Below are 20,855 nucleotides of genomic sequence, written 5' to 3'. Positions count from 1 at the left end.
CTTCCTAGAGCTGGCCGCCCGGCCAAACTGAGCAATCGAGGGAGAAGGGCCTTGGTCAGGCAGGTGACCAAGTACGTGATGGTCACTCTGACAGAGCTCTAGAGTTCCTCTGTGGAGATGGGAGAACCTTCCAGAAGGACAACAATCTCTGCAGCACTCCACCAATCAGGCCTTTATGGTAGAGTGGCCAGATGGAAGCCACTCCTCAGCAAAAGGCACACGACAGCCTGCTTGGAAACCAGGTTCTCTGGTCTGATGAAACCAAGATTGAACTCTTTGGCCTAAATGCCAAGCATCTCGTCTGGAGGAAACATGGGACTTTTCAGCTTTGCTAACATAATTAGCATTTTAAAATTATAAACTTGGATTAGCTAACACAACGTGCCGTTGGAACACAGGAGTGATGGTTGCTGATAATGGGCCTCTGTACGCCTATGTAGATATTCCATAAAAAAATCAGCCGTTTCCAGCTACAATAGTCATTTACAACATCAATAATGTCTACACTGTATTTCTGATCAATTTGATGTTATTTTAATGGACCAAAAATGTGCTTTTCTTTCAAAAACAAGGACATTTCCAAGTGACCCCAAACTTTTGAACGGTAGTGTACATGTCTCTAATACAGACGGGAAGGACAGCTAAGTAGCTAAGTGACAAATCTCTGGTTCACCCCTGATTCCAATTAACACCTAACCCCTGGGAGGTGAAAGGTCGTGGTAGGGGTCAGTCAGTATGCCACTCTCTGTCCATCCTAAACAGAGTCAAATATAGACCTTTGACCCTAAACGGAGACACCGCTTCCTGTGGGGTTACTCAAAGTCATAGTAATCAATCAATCAATCAATCAATCGAACTCTGCGGCTGAGATTACAAATGAATCGTTGAAGCATCTTTGGCAGTGGTTACAGCCTCGAGTCATCTTGGGTATGACGCTACAAGCTTTGCACACCTGTATTTGGGGAGTTTCTCCCATTCTTCTCTGCAGATCCTCTCAAGCTCTTTCAGGTTGAATAGAGATCATTGCTGCACAGCTATTTTCAGGTCTCTCCAGAGATGTTTTATCGGGTTCAAGTCTGGGCTCTGGCTGGGCCACTCAAGGACATTCAGAGACTTGTCCCGATGCATCGATTTCGTTGTCTTGGCTGTGTGCTTAGGGTCGTTTTCCTGTTGAAAGGTGAACCTTCGTCCATGTCTGAGGTCCTGAGCGCTCTGGAGCAGGTTTTCATCAAGGATCTCTCTGTACTTTAATCTGTTCATATTTGCCTCGATCCTGACTAGTTTCCCAGTCCCTGCCGCTGAAAAACATCCCCACAGCATGATGCTGCCACAACTATGCAAAACACCAGGCTCAAAGTCAACATTGACTCCGCGACTCCGGGGTGCTGGCCTTCTAGGCAGAGTTGCAAAGAAAAAGCCATTTCTCAGACTGGCCAATAAAAAGAAAAGATTAAGATGGGCAAAAGAACACAGACACTGGACAGAGGAACTCTGCCAAGAAGGCCAGCATCCCGGAGTCGCCTCTTCACTGTTGACGTTGAGACTGGTGTTTTATGGGTACTATTTAATGAAGCTGCCAGTTGAGGACTTGTGAGGCGTCTGTTTCTCAAACTAGACATTCTAATGTACTTGTCCTCTTGCTCAGTTGTGCACCGGGGCCTCCCACTCCTCTTTCTACTCTGGTTAGAGCCAGTTTGCGCTGTTCTGTGAAGGGAGTAGTACACAGCTTTGTACGAGATCTTCAGTTTCTTGGTAATTTCTCACATGGAATAGCCTTCATTTCTCAGAACAAGAATAGACTGACGAGTTTCAGAAGAAAGTGCTTTGTTTCTGCCATTTTGAGCCTGTAATCAAACTCACAAATGCTGATGCTCCAAATACTCAACTAGTCTAAAGGTCAGTTTTATTGCTTCGTTAATCAGAACAACAGTTTTCAGCTGTGCTAACATAATTGCAAAAGGGTTTTCTAATTATCAATTAACCTTTTAAAATGATATCTTGGATTAGCTAACACAACGTGCCATTGGAACACAGGAGTGATGGTTGCTGATAATGAGCCTCTGTACACCTATGTAGATATTCCATTAAAAACTCTGTCGTTTTCCAGCTACAATAGTCATTTACAACATTAACAATGTCAACACTGTATTTCTGATCAATTTGATATTATTTTAATGGACAATTTTTTTTTGCTTTTCTTTCAAAAACAAGGACATTTCCAAGTGACCCCAAACTATTGAACGGTAGTGTACATACAGTGTGTGCTCAACCTATATCCATGAAGTATAAAACAGCTCCTATTATCCCAGGTGAGTCAAGCAGTGAGGTGTAGGGTGGAGTTACCCCCTAGAAAACAGCTTGTATTATCCCAGGTGAGTCATACAGTGAGGTGTAGGGTGGAGTTACCCCCTAGAAAACAGCTTGTATTATCCCAGGTGAGTCATACAGTGAGGTGTAGGGTGAAGTTACCCCCTAGAAAACAGCTTGTATTATCCCAGGTGAGTCATGCAGTGAGGTGTAGGGTGGAGTTACCCCCTAGAAAACAGCTTGTATTATCCCAGGTGAGTCAAGCAGTGAGGTGTAGGGTGAAGTTACCCCCTAGAAAACAGCTTGTATTATCCCAGGTGAGTCATACAGTGAGGTGCAGGGTGGAGTTACCCCCTAGAAAACAGCTTGTATTATCCCAGGTGAGTCATACAGTGAGGTGTAGGGTGGAGTTACCCCCTTAGAAAACAGCTTGTATTATCCCAGGTGAGTCATACAGTGAGGTGCAGGGTGGAGTTACCCCCTAGAAAACAGCTTGTATTATCCCAGGTGAGTCATACAGTGAGGTGTAGGGTGGAGTTACCCCCTAGAAAACAGCTTGTATTATCCCAGGTGAGTCATACAGTGAGGTGTAGGGTGGAGTTACCCCCTAGAAAACAGCTTGTATTATCCCAGGTGAGTCATACAGTGAGGTGTAGGGTGGAGTTACCCTATAAATATTGATTTTGTCAGTTTGTCTGTTTCTTCCGGTTAGAATATGGGGGAAATGAGCTGCTCCTAAATCTGTGGTTAAAGATAATCCGGAGGTTGCTGGGATGTGGCAAATACTATGGTAACTCTTTATTTAGATAGTTCATCTACAGTGCTTTCAGAAAGTATTCACACCCATTGACTTTTTCCACATGTTGTTGTCGTTACATCCTGAATTTAAAATTGATTAAATTGAGAGATGTCTAGATAAGATACCCCATAATGTCAAAGAAAAAAATTGATTAAATTGAGAGATGTCTAGATACAATACCCCATAATGTCAAAGTGGAAATATGTTTTTCAACATATTTAGAAATTAATTTAAAAAAAAAGAATGAATAGACCATTTAAAATTGACCCTAGAAATAGTACTGTTAGGAGATCTGGAGAGACCGGATCAGTCAATTACTAATATACTAATACTCTTAGTGAAAATATTTATCTTCAAATCGCAATCTGTGGATTCTATTCGATTAGATAGATTGAAATTATACGTTAAACATCACAGCATAGTTGAAAGATGTTGTGGTGCGTAGAAACACGAAGTGGGTGGCCAGCAGAGATAGATGGGATGGGCTGAGGGAAGCTGAGGGTTGGGATGGGTTGGAACAGGAAGTGGGTGGCCAGCAGAGATAGATGGGATGAGCTGAGGGAAGCTGAGGGTTGGGATGGGTTGGAACACGAAGTGGGTGGCCAGCAGAGATAGATGGGATGGGCTGAGGGAAGCTGAGGGTTGGGATGGGTTGAAACAGGAAGTGGGTGGCCAGCAGAGATAGATGGGATGAGCTGAGGGAAGCTGAGGGTTGGGATGGGTTGGAACAGGAAGTGGGTGGCCAGCAGAGATAGATGGGATGGGCTGAGGGAAGCGGAGGGTTGGGATGGGTTGGAACAGGAAGTGGGTGGCCAGCAGAGATAGATGGGATGGGCTGAGGGAAGCTGAGGGTTGGGATGTGGAATTGGAGACAAGTGGGAGTGGAGTTGCTGTGTGAGAGATAGAATGAAAGTAAATAAATAAATAATACGTTTAAGTCTAAATAAAACATAATAAAAGTTCATTTGAATGACACTAGGTGGCAGTGTTTTTACAACTAATGCCGGTTTGCCAGAGGCTGATGCCGTACAGGTGTTGGTACACATGCATATACACTCACACTCTCATTCAAATAAACACATACAAGAACACACACATACATGTAATAGTGCCAGACATGCACACAAACATATACAGTTGGCATTGCTGTTATGATTTCAGTTGTCCTTTGTTTTAAATGTATTATTTTGTTTTATTTTATTTGTATTGTTGTTTACTGTTTTCTTCTGTCTTCTCCTTTTATCTCTTTAGTTCATTCTCTTGGTTGTTGGTGCATTATGGGGGTTCTTGGGGGGGACTGTGGGAGGGGTCTCAAATGGTTGAGGGACAGCTATTGGGGAACTGTGTGGGGGGGGATTCGGGTTCACGTTTTTTGGCCTGGTGGTAGATCGGTCAACATGCCATTGACCCTGGATGCTTCTGTGTGTCGCTCTGAATGGGAATCTGTTGGATGACTGGTAGGATGTAGTTGTTGAGCGGCTTCACTTGCAAGTATATTGTATGTTTCGAATATTCAATAAATAAAATAATAATAATAAAAGAAAATAATAAAATGAATAGTTTAAATGTCTTGAGTCAGTAAGTATTACTAAATAAGTTCAGGAGTAAACATGTGGTTAACAAGTTACATAATAAGTAGGAAGGAAACCGCTCAAGAATTTCACTATGATGGTGACTTTAAAACAGTTAGAGTTTAATGGCTGTGATAGGAGAGAACTGAGGATGGATCAACATTGTAGTTACTCCACAATACTAACCTAAATGACAGAGTGAAAATAAAGAAGCTTGTACAGAATACAAAATATTCCAAAACATGTATCCCGTTTGCAACAAGGCACTAAAGTAAAACTGCAAAAAAAATGTGGCAAAGCATTTTACTTTTTGTACTGAATACAAAGTGTTATGTTTGGGGCAAATACAACAATACCACTCTCCATGTTTTCAAGCATAGTGGTGACTGCATCATGTTATGGGTATGCTTGTAATCATTAAGGACTGATGAGTTTTTCAGGATAAAAAATACATGGAATTGGAGCTAAGCACAGGAGCAATCCTAGAGGAAAACCTGGTTCAGTCTGCTTTCCACCGGACACTGGGAGATGAATTCACCTTTCAGCAGGACAATGACCGAAAACACAAGGCCAAATCTACACTACGCTCTTAGTGACTTACCCAGAAAGACTCACAGCTGTAATCACTCTTAGAGACTTACCCAGAAAGACTCACGGCTGTAATCGCTCTTAGAGACTTACCCAGAAAGACTCACGGCTGTAATCGCTCTTAGAGACTTACCCAGAAAGACTCACAGCTGTAATCACTCTTAGAGACTTACCCAGAAAGACTCACGGCTGTAATCGCTCTTAGAGACTTACCCAGAAAGACTCACGGCTGTAATCACTCTTAGTGACTTACCCAGAAAGACTCACAGCTGTAATCGCTCTTAGAGACTTACCCAGAAAGACTCACAGCTGTAATCACTCTTAGTGACTTACCCAGAAAGACTCACAGCTGTAATCGCTCTTAGAGACTTACCCAGAAAGACTCACAGCTCTTAGAGACTTACCCAGAAAGACTCACGGCTGTAATCACTCTTAGAGACTTACCCAGAAAGACTCACAGCTGTAATCGCTACCGAATTCTGGTCAGAGGGGATTGGACGACGTTCTGGTCAGAGGGGATTGGACGATGTTCTGGTCAGAGGGGATTGGACGCTTAGTTTCTCTGGTGTTTGTCTTACATGGTCGTCTTTTCTCTCTGCAGGTGAAGACATCACATTGCGACTCCCATGTTCCAGACCACTCAGACACCAGGTAACAACAACTGTGTGTGTGTGTGTGTGTGTGTGTGTGTGTGTGTGTGTGTGTGTGTGTGTGTGTGTGTGTGTGTGTGTGTGTGTGTGTGTGTGTGTGTGTGTGTGTGTGTGTGTGTGTGTGTGTGTGTATCAGCATGCCTGGCTGTCTGGTCATGGCTCTGAGATATGATGTTACACACGGTGAGGTCATCAACATGTTCCCAGACCCAGAGCTACGCTGGAGGACAGGGCCAGTCTCTCTCTCTCTCTCTCTGTCTCCCCCACCACTCGTTTTATCTCCCTCTCGCTGTCTCTTTCATTTCATGGCGTTGAAAGAAAAGTAATAATGTTTGAGCGTCGCTCTGCTACAGATAAATTGTAGTATTGTTCTGAAAGAGGAGTGATGTAAAAAAAAAAAGAACGTTTTTCTCTTTCTTCTTCTTCACCTCCTAAAGAGAAAAAGATACAGGGAGGAATCAGCCAAGAAAGTGAGAGAAAGGCTTTAGAGATAATCATTTCCTGCTGAATGGAAAAAAGAAAGGAATAAGAGAGGAGAGAGAGAGTCTCTATTAGAGAGGAGAGAGAGAGTCTCTATTAGAGAGGAGAGAGAGAGTCTCTATTAGAGAGGAGAGAGAGAGTCTCTATTAGAGAGGAGAGAGAGTCTCTATTAGAGAGGAGAGAGAGTCTCTATTAGAGAGGCGATAGAGTCTCTATTAGAGAGGAGAGAGAGAGTCTCTATTAGAGAGGAGAGAGAGTCTCTATTAGAGAGGAGAGAGAGAGTCTCTATTAGAGAGGAGAGAGAGAGTCTCTATTAGAGAGGAGAGAGAGTCTCTATTAGAGAGGAGAGAGAGAGAGTCTCTATTAGAGAGGAGAGAGAGTCTCTATTAGAGAGGAGAGAGAGTCTCTATTAGAGAGGAGAGAGAGAGTCTCTATTAGAGAGGAGAGAGAGTCTCTATTAGAGAGGAGAGAGAGTCTCTATTAGAGAGGAGAGAGAGTCTCTATTAGAGAGGAGAGAGAGAGTCTCTATTAGAGAGGGAGAGAGAGTCTCTATTAGAGAGGAGAGAGAGTCTCTATTAGAGAGGAGAGAGAGTCTCTATTAGAGAGGGAGAGAGAGTCTCTATTAGAGAGGAGAGAGAGTCTCTATTAGAGAGGAGAGAGAGAGTCTCTATTAGAGAGGAGAGAGAGAGTCTCTATTAGAGAGGAGAGAGAGTCTCTATTAGAGAGGAGAGAGAGTCTCTATTAGAGAGGAGAGAGAGTCTCTATTAGAGAGGAGAGAGTCTCTACTAGAGAGGAGAGAGAGTCTCTATTAGAGAGGGAGAGAGAGTCTCTATTAGAGAGGAGAGAGAGTCTCTATTAGAGAGGAGAGAGAGTCTCTATTAGAGAGGAGAGAGAGAGTCTCTATTAGAGAGGCGATAGAGTCTCTATTAGAGAGGAGAGAGAGTCTCTATTAGAGAGGAGAGAGAGAGTCTCTATTAGAGAGGAGAGAGAGAGTCTCTATTAGAGAGGAGAGAGAGTCTCTATTAGAGAGGAGAGAGAGAGTCTCTATTAGAGAGGTGAGAGAGTCTCTATTAGAGAGGAGAGAGTCTCTATTAGAGAGGAGAGAGAGTCTCTATTAGAGAGGAGAGAGAGAGTCTCTATTAGAGAGGCGAGAGAGTCTCTATTAGAGAGGAGAGAGAGAGTCTCTATTAGAGAGGAGAGAGAGTCTCTATTAGAGAGGAGAGAGAGTCTCTATTAGAGAGGAGAGAGAGTCTCTATTAGAGAGGAGAGAGAGTCTCTATTAGAGAGGAGAGAGAGAGTCTCTATTAGAGAGGCGATAGAGTCTCTATTAGAGAGGAGAGAGAGTCTCTATTAGAGAGGAGAGAGAGTCTCTATTAGAGAGGAGAGAGAGTCTCTATTAGAGAGGAGAGAGAGTCTCTATTAGAGAGGAGAGAGAGAGTCTCTATTAGAGAGGAGAGAGAGAGTCTCTATTAGAGAGGAGAGAGTCTCTATTAGAGAGGAGAGAGAGTCTCTATTAGAGAGGAGAGAGAGAGTCTCTATTAGAGAGGCGATAGAGTCTCTATTAGAGAGGCGAGAGAGAGAGTCTCTATTAGAGAGGAGAGAGAGTCTCTATTAGAGAGGAGAGAGAGAGTCTCTACTAGAGAGGCGAGAGAGAGAGTCTCTATTAGAGAGGAGAGAGAGTCTCTATTAGAGAGGAGAGAGAGAGTCTCTATTAGAGAGGCGATAGAGTCTCTATTAGAGAGGAGAGAGAGAGTCTCTACTAGAGAGGCGAGAGAGAGAGTCTCTATTAGAGAGGAGAGAGAGTCTCTATTAGAGAGGAGAGAGAGTCTCTATTAGAGAGGAGAGAGAGTCTCTATTAGAGAGGAGAGAGAGTCTCTATTAGAGATATCTCCTTCCCCCTCTCTCTCCAACCCCCTTTCTCTCTTTCTCTCTCTCTCTCTCTCTCTCTCTCTCCACCCCCCTCTCCCACTCTCTCTCATCCCCCTCTCCCTCCTTCACCCCCGCTCACTCCAACCCCCTCTCTCTCTCCCTCTCTCGCTCTCCCTCTCTCTCCATCCCCCTCCCCCTCTCTCTCTCTGTCTCCCTCTCTTTCCACCCCCTCTCCCCTCACTCTCTCCCCTCTCTCTCTCTGTCTCCCTGTCTCTCCAGCCACCTCTCCCCCTCTCTCTCCTTCTCTCTCTCTCTCTGTCTCCCTCTCTCTCCATCCCCCTCTCCCCCTTCTCCCCTCTCTCTCCAACCCCCTCTCCAACCCCCCTCTCTCTCCCTCTCTCACTCTCCCTCTTTCTCCATCCCCCTCCCCTCTCTCTCTCACCTTCTCTCTCTGTCTCCCTCTCTCTCCATCCCCCTCTCCCCCCTTCTCCCCCTCTCTCTCTAACTCCCTCTCCCCCTCTCTCTCCCTCTCTCTCTCCCTCTTTCTCCATCCCCCTCCCCCTCTCTCTCTCACCTTCTCGCTCTGTCTCCCTATCTCTCCAGCCCCCTCTCCCCTCTCTCTCCATCTCTCTCTCTCTCCCCCTCTCTCTCCAACCCTTTCTCCCCCTCTCTCTCCCCCTCTCTCTCTCTCTGTCTCCCTCTCTCTCCATCCCCTTGTCCCCCTCTCTCTCCCTCTTTCCATTCCCCTCTTCCTTTTATCTACCCCCCTTGTTGAAAGCTTGTAGTCATTCCTGTCTGTCAGAGGGTTTCAGCCATGTGTGAAAATGCTATCATCCTGCAGCATCCCTCATTGTCATGGCTTCACGCCAAACCGATACACACATTCACATCTAGTTGAGGATTCCTCTACTTCTATCTGGACACGACAGACCTGCACACACGCACGCACGCACACACGCATGCACACACGCACACACACACAAACAGAGCAGTACCTTCTCCTCCATACAGCTAGACTGACCATAACAGCTGAAACAGAGCAGTACCTCCTCCTCCATACAGCTAGACTGACCATAACAGCTGAAACAGAGCAGTACCTCCTCCTCCATACAGCTAGACTGACCATAACAGCTGAAACAGAGCAGTACCTCCTCCTCCATACAGCTAGACTGACCATAACAGCTGAAACAGAGCAGTACCTCCTCCTCCATACAGCTAGACTGACCATAACAGCTGAAACAGAGCAGTACCTCCTCCTCCATACAGCTAGACTGACCATAACAGCTGAAACAGAGCAGTACCTCCTCCTCCATACAGCTAGACTGACCATAACAGCTGAAACAGAGCAGTACGTATGTATGTGTTCTGTTGTTGAGAACACCTGTCCCCCCCCTCCTGTCCCCCCTCACCTGTCCCCCCCCTCCTGTCCCCTCTCATCTGTCCCCCCCACCTGTCCCCCCTCACCTGTCCCCCTCACCAGTCCCCCTCCACCTGTCCCCCCTCACTTGTCCCCCCTTGCCTGTCCCCCCTCACCTGCCCCCCTCACCTGTCCCCCCACACCTGTCCCCCCTCACCTGTCCCCCTCTCACGTGTCCCCCCTTACCTGTCCCCCCCACCTGTCCCCCCTCGTGTCCCCCCTGACCTGTCCCCCCCTCGTGTCCCCCTTACCTGTCCCCCCTTCCTGTCCCCCCTCACCTGTCCCCCTCCTGTCCCCCTCCTGTCCCCCCTCCTGTCCCCCCTCACCTGTCCCCCCGTCACCTGCCCCCCCACCTGTCCCCCCCCACCTGTCCCCCCTCCTGTCCCCCCTCCTGTCCCCCTCACCTGTCCCCCTCCTGTCCCCCCCACCTGTCCCCCCCTCACCTGTCCCCCCTCCTGTCCCCCTCTACCTGTCCCCCCTCACTTGTCCCCCCCTGCCTGTCCCCCTCCACCTGTCCCCCCCACCTGTCCCCCCTCCTGTCCCCCTCTACCTGTCCCCCCTCACTTGTCCCCCCTTGCCTGTCCCCCCTCTACCTGTCCCCCCCACCTGTCCCCCCTCACCTGTCCCCCCTTGCCTGTCCCCCTCCACCTGTCCCCCCTCACCTGTCCCCCCTGTGTGTGTTAGTGTGTGTCTGTGTGTGTCTGTGTGTGTGTTTGTGTGTCTGTCTGTGTGTGTCTGTGTGTTGTGTTTGTGTGTCTGTGTGTGTGTCTGTGTGTGTCTGTGTGTGTGTTAGTGTGTCTCTGTGTGTTAGTGTGTCTGTCTGTGTGTGTCTGTGTGTCTGTGTCTGTGTGTCTGTGTCTGTGTGTGTTCTGTATTTTGGTTTCAGACTAAATATATAACATGGCCTGTACTCCCTTTCTCTCTCTTTTCGTGTGTGTGTGTGTGTGTGTGTGTGTGTGTGTGTGTGTGTGTGTGTGTGTGTGTGTGTGTGTGTGTGTGTGTGTGTCAGGCCTATGGAGATGCAAGACCTAGCCAGTCCTCATAACAGTGTGGTGGGCGGAGACTCATCAGGCTCCAAGCTGACAGGTTCCTCTGTCACTACCAACGGAACTGGAGGTGAGAGGGAGGGCTGGAGGGAGGGAGAGATGGGGGAGGGAGGGGTGGAGGGAGGGAGAGATGGGGGAGGGAGGAGGGAGGGAGAGATGGGGAGGGAGGCTGGAGGGAGGGAGAGATGGGGGAGGGAGGGGTGGAGGGAGGGAGAGATGGGGAGGGAGGGAGGGAGGGAGGGAGGGAGGGAGGGAGGAGGGAGGGAGGGAGGGAGGGAGGGAGGGAGGGAGGGAGGGAGGGAGGGAGGGAGGGAGGGAGAGATGGTGGAGGGAGGGAGAGATGGGGGGAGGGAGGGGTGGAGGGAGGGAGGAAGGGAGGTGGAGAGAGAGATGGGGAGGGAGAGACGGGGAGGGAGGGGTGGAGGGAGGGAGGGAGGGAGGGGTGGAGGGAGAGATGGGGAGGGAGAGATGGGGGAGGGAGGGGTGGAGGGAGGGAGAGATGGGGAGGGAGGGGGTGGAGGGAGGGAGGGGTGGAGGGAGGGAGAGATGGGGAGGGAGGGGTGGAGGGAGGGAGAGATGGGGAGGGAGAGATGGGGGAGGAAGAAAGAAAGAAAGAGATGAAAGAGAGAGCCAGTACTGTAAACCATTCACTAGCCAGTACTGTAAACCATTCACTAGTCGGTACTGTAAACCATTCACTAGCCAGTACTGTAAACGATTCAGTAGCCGGTACTGTAAACCATTCACTAGTCGGTACTGTAAACCATTCACTAGCCGGTACTGTAAACCATTCACTAGTCGGTACTGTAAAACATTCACTAGCCGGTACTGTAAAAAATTCACTAGCCGGTACTGTAAACCATTCACTAGCCGGTACTGTAAACCATTCACTAGCCGGTACTATAAACCATTCACTAGCCGGTACTGTAAACCATTCACTAACCAGTACTGTAAACCATTCACTAACCAGTACTGTAAACCATTCACTAGCCAGTACTGTAAACCATTCACTAGCAAGTATTGTAAACCATTCACTAACCAGTACTGTAAACCATTCACTAGCCGGTACTGTAAACCATTCACTAACCAGTACTGTAAACCATTCACTAACCAGTACTGTAAACCATTCACTAGCCAGTACTGTAAACCATTCACTAGCCAGTACTGTAAGCCATTCACTAGCCAGTACTGTAACCCATTCACTAGCCAGTACTGTAACCCATTCACTAGCCAGTACTGTAAAACATTCACTAGCCGGTACTGTAAACCATTCACTAGCCAGTACTGTAACCCATTCACTAGCCAGTACTGTAAAACATTCACTAGCCGGTACTGTAAACCATTCACTAGCCAGTACTGTAAAACATTCACTAGCCGGTACTGTAAACCATTCACTAGCCAGTACTGTAAAACATTCACTAGCCGGTACTGTAAACCATTCACGAGCCGGTACTGTAAACAATTCACTAGCCGGTACTGTAAACCGTTCACTAACCAGTACTGTAAACCATTCACTAGCGGGTACTGTAAACCATTCACTAGCCGGTACTGTAAACCATTCACTAGCCGGTACTGTAAACCATTCACTAGCCAGTACTGTAAACCATTCACTAGCCAGTACTGTAAACCATTCACTAGCCAGTACTGTAAACCATTCACTAGTCAGTACTGTAAACCATTCACTAGCCGGTATTGTAAACCATTCACTAGTCAGTACTATAAACCATTCACTAGTCAGTACTGTAAACCATTCACTAGCCAGTACTGTAAACCATTCACTAGCCGGTATTGTAAACCATTCACTAGTCAGTACTGTAAACCATTCACTAACCGGTACTGTAAACCATTCACTAGCCGGTACTGTAAACCATTCACTAGCCAGTACTGTAAACAGTTCACTAGTCGGTACTGTAAACCATTCACTAGCCGGTACTGTAAACCATTCACTAGCCGGTACTGTAAACCATTCACTAGCCAGTACTGTAAACCATTCACTAGCCAGTACTGTAAACCATTCACTAGTCAGTACTGTAAACCATTCACTAGCCGGTATTGTAAACCATTCACTAGTCAGTACTGTAAACCATTCACTAGTCAGTACTGTAAACCATTCACTAGCCGGTACTGTAAACCATTCACTAGCCGGTACTGTAAACCATTCACTAGCCAGTACTGTAAACCATTCACTAGTCAGTACTGTAAACCATTCACTAGCCGGTACTGTAAACCATTCACTAGTCAGTACTATAAACCATTCACTAGTCAGTACTGTAAACCATTCACTAGTCGGTACTGTAAACCATTCACTAGCCGGTAATGTAAACCATTCACTAGCCGGTACTGTAAACCATTCACTAGCCGGTACTGTAAACCATTCACTAGCCAGTACTGTAAACAATTCACTTGTCAGTACTGTAACCCATTCACTAGCCGGTACTGTAAACCATTCACTAGCCGGTACTGTAAACCATTCACTAGCCAGTACTGTAAACCATTCACTAGTCGGTACTGTAAACCATTCACTAGCCGGTATTGTAAACCATTCACTAGTCAGTACTATAAACCATTCACTAGCCGGTACTGTAAACCATTCACTAACCAGTACTGTAAACCATTCACTAACCATATAGGTACTGTAAACCATTCACTAGCCAGTACTGTAAACCATTCACTAGCAAGTACTGTAAACCATTCACTAGCCAGTACTGTAAACCATTCACTAGCCGGTACTGTAAACCATTCACTAGCCAGTACTGTAAACCATTCACTAGCCAGTACTGTAAACCATTCACTAGCCAGTACTGTAAAACATTCACTAGCCGGTACTGTAAACCATTCACTAGCCGGTACTGTAAACCATTCACTAGCCGGTACTGTAAACCGTTCACTAGCCAGTACTGTAAAACATTCACTAGCCGGTACTGTAAACCATTCACTAGCCGGTACTGTAAAACATTCACTAGCCGGTACTGTAAACCATTCACTAGCCAGTACTGTAAACCATTCACTAGCCAGTACTGTAAAACATTCACTAGCCGGTACTGTAAACCATTCACTAGCCAGTACTGTAAAACATTCACTAGCCGGTACTGTAAACCATTCACTAGCCAGTACTGTAAACCATTCACTAGCCGGTACTGTAAACCATTCACTAGCCGGTACTGTAAACCGTTCACTAGCCAGTACTGTAAACCATTCACTAGCCGGTATTGTAAACCATTCACTAGTCGGTACTGTAAACCATTCACTAGCCGGTACTGTACACCATTCACTAGCCAGTACTGTAAAACACAACCATTCACTAGCCGGTACTGTAAACCATTCACTAGCAAGTACTGTAAACCATTCAGTAGCCGGTACTGTAAACGATTCACTAGCCGGTACTGTAAACCATTCACTAGCCGGTACTGTAAACCATTCACTAGTCGGTACTGTAAAACATTCACTAGCCGGTACTGTAAAAAATTCACTAGTCGGTACTGTAAACCATTCACTAGCCGGTACTGTAAACCATTCACTAGCCAGTACTGTAAAACATTCACTAGCCGGTACTGTAAACCATTCACTAGCCGGTACTGTAAACCATTCACTAGCCGGTACTGTAAACCGTTCACTAACCAGTACTGTAAACCATTCACTAGCCGGTACTGTAAACCATTCACTAGCCGGTACTGTAAACCATTCACTAGCCGGTACTGTAAACCATTCACTAGCCAGTACTGTAAACCATTCACTAGCCAGTACTGTAAACCATTCACTAGCCAGTACTGTAAACCATTCACTAGTCAGTACTGTAAACCATTCACTAGCCGGTATTGTAAACCATTCACTAGTCAGTACTATAAACCATTCACTAGTCAGTTCTGTAAACCATTCACTAGCCAGTACTGTAAACCATTCACTAGCCGGTATTGTAAACCATTCACTAGTCAGTACTGTAAACCATTCACTAGACAGTACTGTAAACCATTCACTAGCCGGTACTGTAAACCATTCACTAGCCAGTACTGTAAACAGTACACTAGTCGGTACTGTAAACCAATCACTAGCCGGTACTGTAAACCATTCACTAGCCGGTACTGTAAACCAATCACTAGCCGGTACTGTAAACCATTCACTAGCCGGTACTGTAAACCATTCACTAGACAGTACTGTAAACCATTCACTAGTCAGTACTGTAAACCATTCACTAGCCGGTATTGTAAACCATTCACTAGTCAGTACTATAAACCATTCACTAGTCAGTACTGTAAACCATTCACTAGTCGGTACTGTAAACCATTCACTAGCCGGTACTGTAAACCATTCACTAGCCGGTACTGTAAACCATTCACTAGCCGGTACTGTAAACCATTCACTAGCCAGTACTGTAAACAATTCACTTGTCAGTACTGTAACCCATTCACTTGCCGGTACTGTAAACCATTCACTAGCCGGTACTGTAAACCATTCACTAGCCAGTACTGTAAACCATTCACTAGTCGGTACTGTAAACCATTCACTAGCCGGTATTGTAAACCATTCACTAGTCAGTACTATAAACCATTCACTAGCCGGTACTGTAAACCATTCACTAACCAGTACTGTAAACCATTCACTAACCAGTACTGTAAACCATTCACTAGCCAGTACTGTAAACCATTCACTAGCAAGTACTGTAAACCATTCACTAACCAGTACTGTAAACCATTCACTAGCCGGTACTGTAAACCATTCCCTAAACAGTACTGTAAACCATTCACTAGCCAGTACTGTAAACCATTCACTAGCCAGTACTGTAAAACATTCACTAGCCGGTACTGTAAACCATTCACTAGCCAGTACTGTAAACCATTCACTAGCCAGTACTGTAACCCATTCACTAGCCGGTACTGTAAAACATTCACTAGCCGGTACTGTAAACCGTTCACTAGCCAGTACTGTAAAACATTCACTAGCCGGTACTGTAAACCATTCACTAGCCGGTACTGTAAACCATTCACTAGCCGGTACTGTAAACCATTCACTAGCCGGTACTGTAAACCATTCACTAGCCAGTACTGTAAACCATTCACTAGCCAGTACTGTAAACCATTCACTAGTCAGTACTGTAAACCATTCACTAGCCGGTATTGTAAACCATTCACTAGTCAGTACTATAAACCATTCACTAGTCAGTACTGTAAACCATTCACTAGCCAGTACTGTAAACCATTCACTAGTCAGTACTGTAAACCATTCACTAGCCGGTATTGTAAACCATTCACTAGTCAGTACTATAAACCATTCACTAGCCGGTACTGTACACCATTCACTAACCAGTACTGTAAACCATTCACTAACCATTCACTAGCCGGTACTGTAAACCATTCACTAACAAGTACTGTAAACCATTCACTAACCAGTACTGTAAACGATTCACTAGCCAGTACTGTAAACCATTCACTAGCCAGTACTGTAACCCATTCACTAGCCAGTACTGTAAACCATTCACTAGCCAGTACTGTAACCCATTCACTAGCCAGTACTGTAAAACATTCACTAGCCGGTACTGTAAACCATTCACTAGCCAGTACTGTAAAACATTCACTAGCCGGTACTGTAAACCATTCACTAGCCGGTACTGTAAACCATTCACTAGCCGGTACTGGTAACCGTTCACTAGCCAGTACTGTAAACCATTCACTAGCCGGTACTGTAAACCATTCACTAGCCGGTACTGTAAACCATTCACTAGCCGGTACTGTAAACCATTCACTAGCCAGTACTGTAAACCATTCACTAGCCAGTACTGTAAACCATTCACTAGCCAGTACTGTAAACCATTCACTAGTCAGTACTGTAAACCATTCACTAGCCGGTATTGTAAACCATTCACTAGTCAGTACTATAAACCATTCACTAGTCAGTACTGTAAACCATTCACTAGCCAGTACTGTAAACCATTCACTAGCCGGTATTGTAAACCATTCACTAGTCAGTACTGTAAACCATTCACTAACCGGTACTGTAAACCATTCACTAGCCGGTACTGTAAACCATTCACTAGCCAGTACTGTAAACAGTACACTAGTCGGTACTGTAAACCATTCACTAGCCGGTACTGTAAACCATTCACTAGCCGGTACTGTAAACCATTCACTAGCCGGTACTGTAAACCATTCACTAGCCGGTACTGTAAACCATTCACTAGTCAGTACTGTAAACCATTCACTAGCCGGTACTGTAAACCATTCACTAGCCGGTACTGTAAACCATTCACTAGCCGGTACTGTAAACCGTTCACTAGCCGGTACTGTAAACCATTCACTACCAGTCCGCGGTACTGTAAACCATTCACTAGCCGGTACTGTAAAGCATTCACTAGCCAGTACTGTAAACCATTCACTAGCCAGTACTGTAAACCATTCACTAGCCAGTACTGTAAACCATTCACTAGCCGGTACTGTAAACCATTCACTAGCCAGTACTGTAAACCATTCACTAGCCAGTACTGTAAAACATTCACTAGCCGGTACTGTAAACCATTCACTAGCCGGTACTGTAAAACATTCACTAGCCGGTAGTGTAAACCATTCACTAGTCGGTACTGTAAACCATTCACTAGCCGGTACTGTAAACCGTTCACTAGCCAGTACTGTAAACCATTCACTAGCCGGTACTGTAAACCATTCACTAGTCGGTACTGTAAACCATTCACTAGCCGGTACTGTAAACCATTCACTAGCCGGTACTGTAAACCATTCACTAGCCGGTACTGTAAACCATTCACTAGCCAGTACTGTAAACAATTCACTTGTCAGTACTGTAACCCATTCACTAGCCGGTATTGTAAACCATTCACTAGTCGGTACTATAAAATTCACTAGTCAGTACTGTAAACCATTCACTAGCCAGTACTGTAAACCATTCACTAGTCAGTACTGTAAACCATTCACTAGCCGGTATTGTAAACCATTCACTAGTCAGTACTATAAACCATTCACTAGCCGGTACTGTAAACCATTCACTAACCAGTACTGTAAACCATTCACTAACCATTCACTAGCCGGTACTGTAAACCATTCACTAACAAGTACTGTAAACCATTCACTAACCAGTACTGTAAACGATTCACTAGCCAGTACTGTAAACCATTCACTAGCCAGTACTGTAAACCATTCACTAGCCAGTACTGTAACCCATTCACTAGCCAGTACTGTAACCCATTCACTAGCCAGTACTGTAAAACATTCACTAGCCGGTACTGTAAACCATTCACTAGCCAGTACTGTAAAACATTCACTAGCCGGTACTGTAAACCATTCACTAGCCGGTACTGTAAACCATTCACTAGCCGGTACTGTAAACCGTTCACTAACCAGTACTGTAAACCATTCACTAGCCGGTACTGTAAACCATTCACTAGCCGGTACTGTAAACCATTCACTAGCCGGTACTGTAAACCATTCACTAGCCAGTACTGTAAACCATTCACTAGCCAGTACTGTAAACCATTCACTAGCCAGTACTGTAAACCATTCACTAGTCAGTACTGTAAACCATTCACTAGCCGGTATTGTAAACCATTCACTAGTCAGTACTATAAACCATTCACTAGTCAGTACTGTAAACCATTCACTAGCCAGTACTGTAAACCATTCACTAGCCGGTATTGTAAACCATTCACTAGTCAGTACTGTAAACCATTCACTAACCGGTACTGTAAACCATTCACTAGCCGGTACTGTAAACCATTCACTAGCCAGTACTGTAAACAGTACACTAGTCGGTACTGTAAACCAATCACTAGCCGGTACTGTAAACCATTCACTAGCCGGTACTGTAAACCATTCACTAGTCAGTACTGTAAACCATTCACTAGTCAGTACTGTAAACCATTCACTAGCCGGTACTGTAAACCATTCACTAGCCGGTACTGTAAACCATTCACTAGCCGGTACTGTAAACCATTCACTAGCCAGTACTGTAAACAATTCACTTGTCAGTACTGTAACCCATTCACTAGCCGGTACTGTAAACCATTCACTAGCCGGTACTGTAAACCATTCACTGGCCAGTACTGTAAACCATTCACTAGTCAGTACTGTAAACCATTCACTAGCCGGTATTGTAAACCATTCACTAGTCAGTACTATAAACCATTCACTAGTCAGTACTGTAAACCATTCACTAGTCAGTACTGTAAACCATTCACTAGCCGGTATTGTAAACCATTCACTAGTCAGTACTATAAACCATTCACTAGCCGGTACTGTAAACCATTCACTAACCAGTACTGTAAACCATTCACTAACCAGTACTGTAAACCATTCACTAGCCAGTACTGTAAACCATTCACTAGCCAGTACTGTAAACCATTCACTAACCAGTACTGTAAACCATTCACTAGCCGGTACTGTAAACCATTCACTAACCTGTACTGTAAACCATTCACTAACCAGTACAGTAAACCATTCACTAGCCAGTACTGTAAACCATTCACTAGCCAGTACTGTAAACCATTCACTAGCCGGTACTGTAAACCATTCACTAGCCGGTACTGTAAACCATTCACTAGTCAGTACTATAAACCATTCACTAGCCAGTACTGTAAACCATTCACTAGCCAGTACTGTAAACAATTCACTTGTCAGTACTGTAACCCATTCACTAGCCGGTACTGTAAACCATTCACTAGCCAGTACTGTAAACCATTCACTAGCCAGTACTGTAAACCATTCACTAGCCGGTACTGTAAACCATTCACTAGCCGGTACTGTAAACCATTCACTAGCCAGTACTGTAAACCATTCACTAGCCGGTACTGTAAACCATTCACTAGCCAGTACTGTAAACCATTCACTAGCCAGTACTTAAAACAATTCACTAGTCAATACTGTAACCCATTCACTAGCCGGTACTGTAACCCATTCACTAGCCGGTACTGTAAACCATTCACTAGCCAGTACTGTAAACCATTCACTAGTCGGTACTGTAAACCATTCCCTAAACAGTACTGTAAAACATTCACTAGCCAGTACTGTAAACCATTCACTAACCAGTACTGTAAAACATTCACTAGCCAGTACTGTAAACCATTCACTAGCCGGTACTGTAAACCATTCACTAGCCAGTACTGTAAACCATTCACTAGCTAGTACTGTAAACCATTCACTAGCCGGTACTCTAAACCATTCACTAGCCGGTACTGTAAACCATTCACTAGCCAGTACTGTAAACCATTCACTAGCCAGTACTGTAAAACATTCACTAGCCAGTACTGTAAAACATTCACTAGCCGGTACTGTAACCCATTCACTAGCCGGTACTGTAAACCATTCACTAGCCGGTACTGTAAACCATTCACTAGTCAGTACTGTAAACCATTCACTAGCCGGTACTGTAAACCATTCACTAGCCGGTACTGTAAACCATTCACTGGCCAGTACTGTAAACCATTCACTAGCCAGTACTGTAAACCATTCACTAGCCAGTACTGTAAACCATTCACTAGCCAGTACTGTAAACCATTCACTAGCCAGTACTGTAAACCATTCACTAGCCGGTACTGTAAACCATTCACTAACCGGTACTGTAAACCATTCACTAGCCGGTACTGTAAACCATTCACTAGCCAGTACTGTAAAACATTCACTAGCCAGTACTGTAAACCATTCACTAGCCGGTACTGTAAACCATTCACTAGCCAGTACTGTAAACCATTCAGTACTGTAAACCATTCACTAGCCAGTACTGTAAACCATTCACTAGCTAGTACTGTAAACCATTCACTAACCAGTACTGTAAACCATTCACTAGCCGGTACTGTAAACCATTCACTAGCCAGTACTGTAAACCATTCACTAGCCAGTACTGTAAACCATTCACTAGCCAGTACTGTAAACCATTCAGTACTGTAAACCATTCACTAGCCAGTACTTTAAACCATTCACTAGCCGGTACTGTAAACCACTGAGAGTCGAAGGCCTAGTACACACACACAGTCAACAGTCTCTCGCTCTCACACACAGATACATAGAGAGGTTTGAGTACTTGACTAAACCTCTGGATAAAGTGTATAAACAGAAAGTAACGCACTTCTCTTCTCTCCCACTGACCACTTGGCAGATGGTGTGTGTGTTTGGTTTTACTATCCTTTCGGTGACC

At 45.2% G+C, this 20,855-nt stretch overlaps 1 protein-coding gene across 7 annotated transcripts in view; it reads left to right on the top strand.

The window, feature by feature from the left end:
- Nucleotides 1-20,855, top strand: part of eya4 (EYA transcriptional coactivator and phosphatase 4) — a 173,493-nt gene that overhangs the window by 73,131 nt on the left and 79,507 nt on the right. For all 7 annotated transcript variants that reach the window (XM_045721193.1, XM_045721191.1, XM_045721192.1 and 4 more), the window contains 2 exons: nt 5,867-5,916; nt 10,691-10,797. In XM_045721193.1, coding sequence (XP_045577149.1) covers nt 5,867-5,916; nt 10,691-10,797 — 157 coding nt within the window. The remainder of the gene's footprint in view (nt 1-5,866; nt 5,917-10,690; nt 10,798-20,855) is intronic.

Source organism: Salmo salar, chromosome ssa06 (assembly GCF_905237065.1).
Source record: "Salmo salar chromosome ssa06, Ssal_v3.1, whole genome shotgun sequence".
NCBI lineage: Eukaryota > Metazoa > Chordata > Actinopteri > Salmoniformes > Salmonidae > Salmo > Salmo salar.
This window is presented reverse-complemented; position numbering and strand designations above follow the sequence as displayed.